Source organism: Chamaea fasciata, unplaced genomic scaffold (genome assembly GCF_029207755.1).
Source record: "Chamaea fasciata isolate MVZ Bird 193981 ecotype frontalis unplaced genomic scaffold, bChaFas1.0.hap1 SCAF_3, whole genome shotgun sequence".
Lineage (NCBI taxonomy): Eukaryota > Metazoa > Chordata > Aves > Passeriformes > Sylviidae > Chamaea > Chamaea fasciata.
This window is the reverse complement of record NW_027094088.1, coordinates 21,567,754-21,578,820: the sequence shown is the minus strand read 5'-3', so window position 1 is coordinate 21,578,820 and position 11,067 is coordinate 21,567,754. Positions and strand designations below refer to the sequence as shown.

The 11,067-nt window shown below is 37.5% G+C and overlaps 1 protein-coding gene across 4 annotated transcripts in view; it reads left to right on the top strand.

Annotated features, from left to right (window-relative positions):
- PROX1 (prospero homeobox 1) overlaps positions 1 to 9,109 on the top strand; it is a 49,754-nt gene extending 40,645 nt beyond the window's left edge. For 3 of the 4 annotated variants that reach the window (XM_066178285.1, XM_066178284.1, XM_066178286.1), the window contains one exon: positions 3,332 to 9,109. In XM_066178285.1, the coding sequence (XP_066034382.1) occupies positions 3,332 to 3,520 (189 nt within the window). In that variant the 3' untranslated portion in view covers positions 3,521 to 9,109. The remainder of the gene's footprint in view (positions 1 to 3,331) is intronic. The other variant, XM_066178287.1, reaches the window with a different exon arrangement.
- Positions 9,110 to 11,067: the final 1,958 nt, after the last annotated feature.

Genomic DNA, 11,067 nt, shown 5'->3' with positions numbered 1-11,067 from the left:
TTAACATGGCTAAGGCTTAAGAAGGGGCACCGTGGAGGTTGTTGGGCTGCGTTAGAAAGTACAGGACCAATGTGTACCAGGTGTAAATTAGTGTAACTGCACTGAGGCTGGCAGAGCCCTGCTGATTTACACTTGCCCAAAGTCTGGCCTGTGACTTTTTCTCTTGGCAGTGAAGTTACACTGACAAAGCATGCAGCAAAGTGTGATTTCTTTCTAAATCAGACTGATGTGGAGGCTTCAGCCTGAGACCCACCTAGACTCCCCCGACCAGACCTCATTGTTTTTCCTCCTGGTGAATGCACAGTGTGATTCTTTGATTGACTGCTGCCACCTGATGCTAAGAAAATGCCCTGGGTTCATGCTAGGGATTGGTGGTTCTATTAAAAGCAATGTAGATAGAGTTTATTTGTCACTGAAGCATTTTATGCAGATGTTCCTACTCCAGAGATGTTCAGTCAGTTAGGTGTAAAGATGCGCTGAATAGGTTGCCATCACTTAGGGTCAGGGAAATGCCACCCCCAGACACATAATTAACATGGCTGACTGATTAATTGCCTACTGAAAAATATAACTACCCATGCATTTAAATATTTATTTTCGGGCTCTGGACTTCCCTAGTATTCTCTTATCTAAAATAGAACCCCAAACAATAAAAACCACTGCAGATACTCTTTCTAGAAAGGAAAAGTGTTGGCTGACTTACCGTCCTGTGGGATTAATCACAATGGCATTCACATTGCAACATGCAAAATAACGTGTGTAATCCAGTCTGCCATGAAAAATTGCTAATAACATCCCAAAAGGAAAGAGCTATGAATGGTTCTAATGCCTTAGGAGTAGGGGCAATCTTTAGGAACTCAGCATTACAAGGTGAAGCCTCCAGAGGAAGAAAAAGCTGAAAATTTGGGTCTCTTCAAAGGCCCCACAGGGCTTTGTTCATTATTGGGTTTGTTCACTGTTATGTTTGTGGGCTGCTCTCTGCAGCCTGTTGTACCAGGTTCAAAGAGGCCTGACCCTGCAGATGTGACTCAGGTACAATAAAGTCTGGCCTTAAAAGTTGGACCTTAAAACTCTCAGTCTAAGAAAAAAACCTGTGTGTCACTACAGCAGTGGAAGGCATGGAAGCTACGGATTCAGGGGTTTCATGCTGTCTACTTCATGGAAAAGCAACGTCCTCTACCTGGAAAACTTTCAAATGCACAGGTAGAAATTGAATGGCAAAGGCCCAACTTAAAACCCAGGTTGTCATTTCCATGCTTAAAGTTGTCATGGGTGTAACCATGAGGTCGGAAGGAGAGGTAGGACTTTGTGCATTTGGACTTCATGCTTCTCATGCTGGTGCTTGTAATTGCCTCTTTCTCATCTCCAGCAGCTTGGGAGGGAAGAAAGACATCTAGTGTTGTTCCTCTGGAGCGGATACCAAAATCAAAAGGTTTTGCTCTCATGAGTTAACATCAGTGTCTACTCCATAAATTTGGTTACCTACTCCTTTTCCTGATTCCTAATATCATGTAGTCAGAAACTCCTTCCCTTTGGTTAGTGTCCAGCAATACCAAGGGTGATGAACAGTGTATGAGCATGAACAGAAAAGCATGTCAATTTTTTACAGCAATGAAAGAATGAGAAAGTCATGGTATTTTCTGTGGACATGTTACCAAATTCCTGAACAGCTGAGTGGTTATGGGGAGTTTTAAGTCATCTCTTTGAGCTGGAGTAAGTGAAACATAATAGTTAATTTCTTCTCTCTTACTTATTTCTGGAAGAGACCATCTGTAAAGATGTGTCTTTCTGTGCACCCTGTTGAATGAAAAATTTCCACATATGCTTTTGGGAGCAAAAAATACTAAAAACATGTAGGGGCTGGATTTCACTCTCAGAGGTAGGCAGAGGACTTCTCTGGGGCTTCTGGAAGCAGAATTTGTCAGCTGGTGTCAGGGGGAGCTGATCTCATGCTTATTTGATGGCAGAACGTGGCTATCAAACTGCTGGTGTTTCCCTAACAATGATAGGTGAGTGAGGCTTCAGGGCTCTGTTATAACAGATTGATCACAGACGTTTCCAGACAAGTGTTTTGAACGTGGCTTCCAAAGGGACAAGAAGAAAAGCCTGAAGTAGAGAATAAGGGGCTGGCCTTGATCTGGCAGTGTGACATGAATTCAGTAAATCAGTGAGAGCTGCCCGAGTGTCTGTTTGCCACGGGAATGGTTCAAGTGGCTCCCAGTGCAGGTCGGAAAACTCCTCTTGCCGGAGGGGACAAAAACTAGCAGTGAGGGAATACTTGCTATTATAAGCATGCTGGCTACTGGCCGGCTGTGTATTAGCAGTTCTGGAGCTGTGAAGCCATATTTCCGTGATAAAAGTGGAAAATAATACCTTTATGGAGATTACCTCAACCTTGCAACTGCCCTGCAGTTCATTAGAGCGATTGCTTTTGAATCATTTAAGGCAAAGGGTGAGGAGGTGGTGCTGGTGCCTGAGACAACTACTTAGAATGAATTACTAAAGTTTGGAGGTAAATGTGGTTTTTAGCATTCACCCATTGTTCAGGGGCTTCTGAGAGTGGCATGTTCTTCCTTCTAGCTGGGTGTTTGACTTACCCATGAAGTGACAGTGACATTTAGAAACCACAAATGAGTTTAAAGCATCCCAGCTCAGAAGCCACTTGGAGCACTGCGCACCCGTTAAAGAGGTTGGGGTGGTATTTGTGTGCTCCTGAAAAAGAAGGGAAACCGCAGTGTCTCCTGAGAAAGCTGTTTTGTGGGGTTCTGGTGCATAGCAGCCACAGAAGCAAGCCACTAGCTGAAGGCTTTCCTGCCTGATTGGTTTTAAACTACAAACAACATTCAGAGACACCCCTTTTCTTTGACTGCTTTCAGCACTGGTTGTGACCAAAGTCAAGCACAAAGGTACAAAGGGCTTTCTGTGCATGCATAGCTTTCATATTAGTTCTCACATGGAGAGGGGAACGTGGCCATAAATGCATGGGTAAAATATCAAGCAGAGATTTCTTTCCTTAAAGATAATTGTGCTTGTTTCCCCTCCTGCTAATTATATCCTATAAATCCCCTACTCTCCCAACTCAGACAGTAACATTTTGTTACCTACATTCTGTCAGTAGACTTTACAAAGATCTCTAACACATGTTATAAAAGTTATTGCTATAGTACTATATATAACAGCTTTGCATAAGAGAATAGAGGGCTGCCACATTTAGAAAATGCAGGTGCTATGTAAGCCCCTTTCTGAAAGAAAGAACTTAGCTCAGTTTCCTTTGAAGAACCAGAGACTTGAAATTGAAAACTGTATTAATGCCATTGTCTCCTTGTATCAGCAGGTTCCAGAGAGATTCCTGGAAGTGGCTCAGATCACGTTACGGGAGTTTTTCAATGCCATTATCGCAGGCAAAGATGTTGATCCTTCCTGGAAGAAGGCCATATACAAGGTCATCTGTAAGCTGGACAGTGAGGTCCCTGAGATTTTCAAATCCCCAAACTGCCTACAAGAGCTTCTTCATGAGTAGAGAGTTCAGCAGCTATTTATGAATGTATGAAAGTAGCAGTCCCCTTCTGATGCCCAAGTCATGTGTGTCTCTATTTTAATTTCATATATATGTGTATGGCATACATATATATATGTATATGAAATTAGACTGATCCCTCCTGGATATAAGTTTTCGTTCAGTTCCAAGGGGATGGTTATTTTACTTCAGCCTTTGGTTTACTTTTGCCCGAGACCCTTAACATTTGAAGAATCAACGGGGTTAATTTTCAGGGAGAAGAGTTTGGAAGCGTGTAAAAGCCCGTCTTAGCAAGTTAGGGCATTATGTTTAAAAATGCTTTGTCAGATTTATTGCTTGCTGCAAAGTGGCATTTTGTCTTGGTGAGACTAATGTCATGGCACAACACTACAGACAATGAACTTTATATTATGTTTATACTGCTAAAGGTCTGAACTCTGTGGAGTCACTTCATAAGCTTCAAGCTTTTTTTATTTGTATTTATATACTTTTTAATCAATAACTAGATTTTGTTTCATACTTCAAAAAAATACATCTGTTTCAGGTACTCACTCCAAGAAGTGACACCCAAAAAAGCAAACCCTATGCTTCATGTTTTCCTTACAGAAATGACAGATACCCTGCACCAGTAACCAACATGCCAGGTTCTTGTTTCTCTAAATTGCAGCAAGGGTTGTTTGCACAAATCAAATACTGTTCTTGCAGGGTTAGGCCAGTAATTCATGCACAATATTGTAAAAACCACACTAATTTTGGAATATGGTCAGCTTACTAAAGCGGAAGCATTTCACTCTCCATAGAGTAAAAATGAAACCTTCAGCATCGTATATTGCCATGTCTCGGTCTTACTTTAAGTGGCATTAGTCCCTAAATTTATTCTTCTCTTAGTCCATTTTGCCCCACAAGATCCCCTTTCCAGCATACAAAGTTTCCTGTCCATATTTGACATCTGTCCTGAAAAGCACTTTTTGAATGATCTTAGATATAGTAGAAGAGTCTTCACCTCACAGTCTTGAGGCAAAGGAAAAAAAAAAAAAAAAAAAAAAAAAAAAAGGCTTGTTCGTAGCTATAAAATATAATTAGTCTTTTCCTAATCAGAAGAATAAAAATTGCATTTTCATAAAAATTTAATCAAGCATTATACAAAAATCACAGTGTCCTCCTGGCTATGCAGGGTTCAGATAGCCAAATTGGATTTTTAAAATTACAGTAAGTGCAGCTTAAAAAAAAAAAAGAAAAAAAGAAAGAAAAAATCTATTTGAGCAACGTGGCTGCACTTGTCTTCAGAAACTGGAGCTAGTGGTGACCAAAACCTGAGCTATACTGTAAAGTCCCTGATGGATCTGGGTTTGCCTGAATGCTACACCACGGTATGACAGAAGGAAAGAAAGCTAGCTGCTAGTTCTCGTGCTTTCTTCAGTGGCTCTCCTTTTCTCATGTTTTCAGAAAGAAATTGTCTCCAGAAGTTTGGGGAAAGGTTGAATATGCTATGGCACACTGTATTTGTCATTTTCTTTGTCGTCTTTTGTACGGATGCAGTAAGAATTTATTGTTATCATCAATAGTATTTTCCCCTACATAATTCAATCTAAATCTAGAGGAAGTTCCTAATTAGCCATGAATTATATTTAACCCATTGAGGATATTGGTATCTTCTTTATTTTAAAATTACATTTTGACTTTGGAGAGTGAAAGTTTACCCATGTGACTAAAGAGCTGACCTGATCATTGCAATTTCACTTCATTTACAAATACTGCTGATAGACAGAAACGTATGAAAGCAATTATTGTTAGCAGAAAGCCTTAAAAACCTGCTGACTTCAAATTAAACAGCACAATCCTCCGATTCCCTGTCATTCTTTTCAAGCACTGGCAGTATCTGTGGAGTATAGGCAACGCAGACAATAGCATGGGATGAAGTGCCAACATTTTCACTATGCATTAAAAGCAAAACAAATCTTGATCTTAGACTCCCTGAGAGTACCTAATACTGTACGTATCCTTACAGTAGGCAGGATTTATTTTTTTCTTTATTTTCTTACATTTTGTTTCATTTTATTTTGTTTTCTTTATTTCATTTTTCCCTTTTTTTTCTGTGTGTGTGCATGATTTGGTAAACATTACACTTCATAAAGATGTAACTCCAATGAATTCTGCGTAAGAAAGGATGAAAATTGTGTTCATGCACTTTTTTTGATTTATGGGAAGAAGTGGCATAAAATGCTCAAGTTTTAATACAGTAAGTTCATCATTGGCATACCATCTGATGCAAAAATATTATTTTGCATTGTCACCTTCGACATAAGAAAGCAAAGCCATACTTTAATCATACTATGTGGACATACTACTAGCTACCATCTCAACCTGTGATTTTACCGTTGCTTTATATTATTATTAATATTCTATTATTATTCTATTATTATTATTATTAACATTATTATTATTTGGCTGCAATGGGATTCACATAATCTAAATAAGTGAAATTGTGTACTCAACACTTGATGTTGTTGCATTTATTTATTTATTTATGGGTAGTATAATCTCAATAGTAAATGAGGCATAGGAATTAGGAATAGAAATTTCATCTTAAAAGCAAAATAAAAACCTCCTTGGTCTGAAAAAGGAATAAATGATAATTTGATCATTTCAGTTATGTGATTTTTCTGCATTTTATAGCCATATTGCCTTTGTGCCTCCCAATTCACCTAAAATTACACATATATGGCATAGCTTGTACTAAATTCTAAGTAGAATCCAATCCAGTTTCTTTTAAATGGTCTCAATATTATTTCACTAAAAAATGGCTAAAAGGCAGGAGGCTACTTTTATTGTAATGAAAGGTTTACATAGGAAAAGAATTCCAAAATCCATGTAGAAACCCCATCTTGTCATTCATTTACTGCTAATTCAGATTTATTTCTGCATATAAACTTGAGGTTATAGTCTGTGCCTAGACCTTAAATACACCAGCGGAAGGATAAAAAAAAATCCTTCAAAATACCAGTTTTTCCCCCACAAGTACAATTGTTCTTGTGCCTTCTGTGGCTTACAATTTTCATCTTTTAAACTTTATTTTTCAATTACTACAGCTGCAATAAACACTGACTTCCTTTTTTTTTTTTTTCCCGGCTGTTTGACATAATGTTGATAGCTATGCATATTTTGTGTCTTTTTAAAAATTAAAAAAAAATAAAAAAAACAAAGCAGGAGAATACGTTTTTGAAGAAGAGAATTTTTAGAACAGTTTGATAACGCAAATTATTTTTTCTCAATTGTTTGAGCAGCATTCGAGTTTTGAAAATTCTTGTAGAAGCCAATTTTTTGTAACTGTGGTGCAAATCTTGTGTTTTCTTAGCCTGATGAAAAGTAGTATAGAAGCAATATTTCATACGTGACATATGTGCATATACAGATACGTATGTGGTCACACACACAGGACAACATATGTGTGGGCATATGTATGTATATTTACACAAAAACACACACACACACAAAAGATACGTATGAAGTGAAAAGCTTACCTTTTTCCTATCTAGATTAAGAACCTATTTTAGACATTTGTTATGTTTTGTGAAAAGAATGTTCTATTTGAAACTACAAAACATTTAATTCTTACTGTATCTCTGGTTGTTTAATGGGAACGTTTCACATTTAATGGTAAACACGTGGAAGATGTTAGAATGTAGTAATTATTTAAGGAAGTGTTCACCCATGTATTCCTGAGGTTTGCTTTGTGCCTCTGAGTATTATTTAATTAAAGTGTTTTTAGTTTGCAGAATCTTTGTTACTGTACCAGGTATGTGGGTGAACATTGAAAATCGAGGGGAACTTTTATAAAGCAATGTAAATATTCAACCTTATGGCTGTTCTTGCATAAAGACATAAGATTTTAATAACTACATTCTGAAAACATCTGTTGAATTTATAAGAAACACTACAGTAACTGTGTAGATAGTTGAAAGCATTCTTGAAAATCCAGCTCTCTACTTTTAAAAGTTAAGTCTCTTTCATCAGATGTCAAGGGAATGGGTAATACAGTTTCTGTAAAATTGCAGAATTTTTTTCTATGTATATGAAGTCAGTTAATAGAAAAATGTTTTTTTTCCACAGGTTAATATTAATTAAGAAATAAAGGTGAAGATTTTGTGGCTTTAAAGATAGGATTTTCACCAGCAGCATTGAAAGATTATACATATATATATATACAGAAAGATATATATATATATATTAAAAATGGAAAGTGGTTTACAAAACCCCCAAAATGAGCACTGTACATGAGAAGTGAAAGCAAAAACTATATTTGCCATGTGTATTATATAGCAATCATTGGTGTTAATAGTGCAAATGTTTCCTTCTGGTACCAACTCTGTGTTTGAAAATTCCAATACGCATTGTTTTCAAAAAGCTCCCCTTAAGGAATGTAACTGGTTTATATGAGTAAGCAGTTACTGTATTGCACTTAAATGTTCTGTTGAAGGAAATGCAATTTTGTTTTCTGTAGAACTGTTGGTTGTAAACCATCTATAAACTGAAGCTAAAAATGCTCATATTTAGAGCTGGGATGAAAACTGGTATTTAACCTTTGTATCTTCTTAGGAATATCCTTTTTAGTGTATGAAAGGTGGTGGCACTATGACTTTATTCAGTCTTTTCATCTGAGCCACAGTCACCTCTCTCCCAAAGCAGCCACCTTCCAAATGCACAAATACTGGGATATGTAGAAACAAATCTAGAAGAAACAGTGAGCTTACATTTTTTTCTAAAGTCCATACCTTCTGCATTAATTGTACCACTCGAGCGAGATAGTAGACAAACACAATAACCATCTCATTACCATATAACATGTAAGAGTCAGAAACTAAAAAAGGAGGGGAAAAAAAGCCTCTTTAGGTTGGTTTTAATGCTGCCCAGAAGAGTCAAAGGTTAAGGTTTAAACTGATATTGTCCCAGCCATTACTCATATGTATATAGTTACAAAAGTGACAAAACACTGCCTTTATATTATTTAGCAATATGTTGTAAATAGCATTATTAAGCTCTTTTTTTTTTGTAATAAAGACCCTTTAATTTGAAAATAGTACAATAACTGAACTGATAAAGTCAATTTTTGATTTTTTTTATTTTATTTTTTAGCTAGAGGCAATTTCAACTGTGGATTTTTTTGTTGTCGTCTATTGTTCTGAAGACTTTGCATAATTTATTGGTTTAATTTATCCTAATTTATTTGATGAAGGTGTACAATTTTGTATTACCAAGGATGTACTGTAATATTGATGACAAGATAAAACAATAAGACTCCCCTGTCCGTTTGGAAAAAAAAGGTGCAGTAGACAATTGATTGAAAAAAGTTACAATTCTAGCTTGGCAGCTACTAAATTTAAGATAAACACAGGAAAAATGTTGGGGGGGGGTGGATTTTATTTTGTGTGTTTAAAGCTTTTGTATACTCTCCAGACTTTTACCTTTTTGCTTTGTACCACTTAAAGGATACAGTAGTTCAATTGCCTTGTGTGCCTTCCATCTTCTCTAAACTGAATGTATGTGCAGTATATATGCAAGCTTGTGCAAAATAAAATATAAATTACAAGCTCATTGCCATTGTTTACATTTATTTCCAAAAGTTTATGTTGCCCCATGTCAAGAGGTGAACTCCTGAACTGCTCGGCTGCAGCCAGGCTGTGCCTAACACTGTAGTCCTCTGAAGGTTTTCTTTTCCCCTTAGTTCAAATTATTTATTAATGGAACTACCAGCCCTCTTGCAAAATGGATATAATGATTTATGGCCTCGGTGCCCTACCTCCAGCACAGCACCGGTTAAGATAATGAATGTTATTTTGCAATAGTCTATCTGACAAGGAATAACTCCCTGGAAGAGACCTGTTATGTCTGAGGCATAGACAGCCCTTTAAATTAAACGCAGCCAATGTGAGCTGGAAGGTACTTTTGTTTATACTGTTAAATCATTTCCTGGGTATAGAGGGTTGTTTCCCTGCCTGGTCCAAGTGTTTGACCCTCTGGGCACATTGCAGGGCCTGTCTGTGTCCTGCAACAGGGAGTTCCTCAAGGTGGGTGAATGCAGGGATAGTGCTTGTTGAGCTGTGGTGGTTCACATTTGGTTCTCATTTGTTACTCTTCCCAGTGTGGCCTTGTTAGTGACCAGATACCATCCTCTGTTCTTTTTGTTACAATCCATCACTCATGGATTTCTTCTGTTTCAAGCTGTGTATTCATCAGCATCATATATAACTACTCTGTTCCTACACAATTCCTCAAAATGTATTTGTTCATGGTTTCTCTTTTGATCTTTTCTGTGTCTGCTGCTTCATATGTATCTTAAAATTTTGGGGTTGAGTGGACCTTTGATTTACATGATTGTCTGTGTTTTGGATATGAAAGTTCTCTTTTTGGCTTAGAATTGGTGCAGATGGCAGTAAGACTAGCCTATTTAGATCACAAAATCCTGCAAGACTCTTCTGATTTTGAAGGCGAAGCATGTTAAAAATATATTTTGATCTAAGGTCATTTATTTTAAGTATCTTCCCTGATTCAGCCTCAGGACACTGGAGATGAGCTGGAGCCTGAATCCAGCTCTAGCTCCATTGTAACAACCAAATAAATACCTCATATCTGCAACAGCAGTTAAAACTCCATGTATTTTTATACAACTGGAGTTGCATTTGTTGGGCCACCTGAACACGAGGTGTAAAGGAGGTTGTGGAAGGTCATGAAGTTACATCTACATAACTAATATTCATTTGAATGTGAGATCTTCTCTGGTTTTCCTGCAAACAAATTGCCTCTCCTAGTTACATCTATCCACATTACTAAACCAACATACTAAAAGAATTCTTGTCTTAGTTATCAAGACTTAACTAGATGAGGGAGAGGGAGATCATCCTCAGGTACCCAGTTAATGGACCAAGCATCTGAGCTGTGTGGGTAATTGCCAGCTCACTCTGTGCCTCTGTCAGTTTTTCTCTCAAATATACTGGATCTGTGAACTGCAGGACACTATTTGCCATTTTACCCTGCAGTGGAAAGCACACAGATCTCTAAATAAGAAATCCTAGTTATTGGCATCTCAGAATACTGCAGGAGTTCAGAGCTAGACTGGAACTTGGCAAGTAGTCCCTGTCATTGCAGAGGGCCAAATCAACTTTCCCAGGCTTCAAGCACCCTGAAATGATCCAAGTTCTGCAGATCTGGCCATCTGTGCTTGGAAATCCTCAGTTCCCCTAATACCTGGAATTTTTACAATAAGAAAGATACAATGTTCTAGCTTAAAAATCATAAAGAAGACATGAATATCCCTGAGCAAGGCAAATAATTGAATGATTTTATGTCACTGAGACCATCACTAGCAACTGGGGTCTTTTACACATCACATTACTGAGAAGCTAAATGTGGAAGACTGCATTTTGCCATTTGAGAGCCTGAAAGGGTTAATTGCTCTCATTTTCTTGGTCTGTACCCTTATTTATGCCCGGTCTAGGTTGTGCCAACACAATTTCTATGGAGATGATCCCTTCTGATCCAGTCTTCCCTCTTTG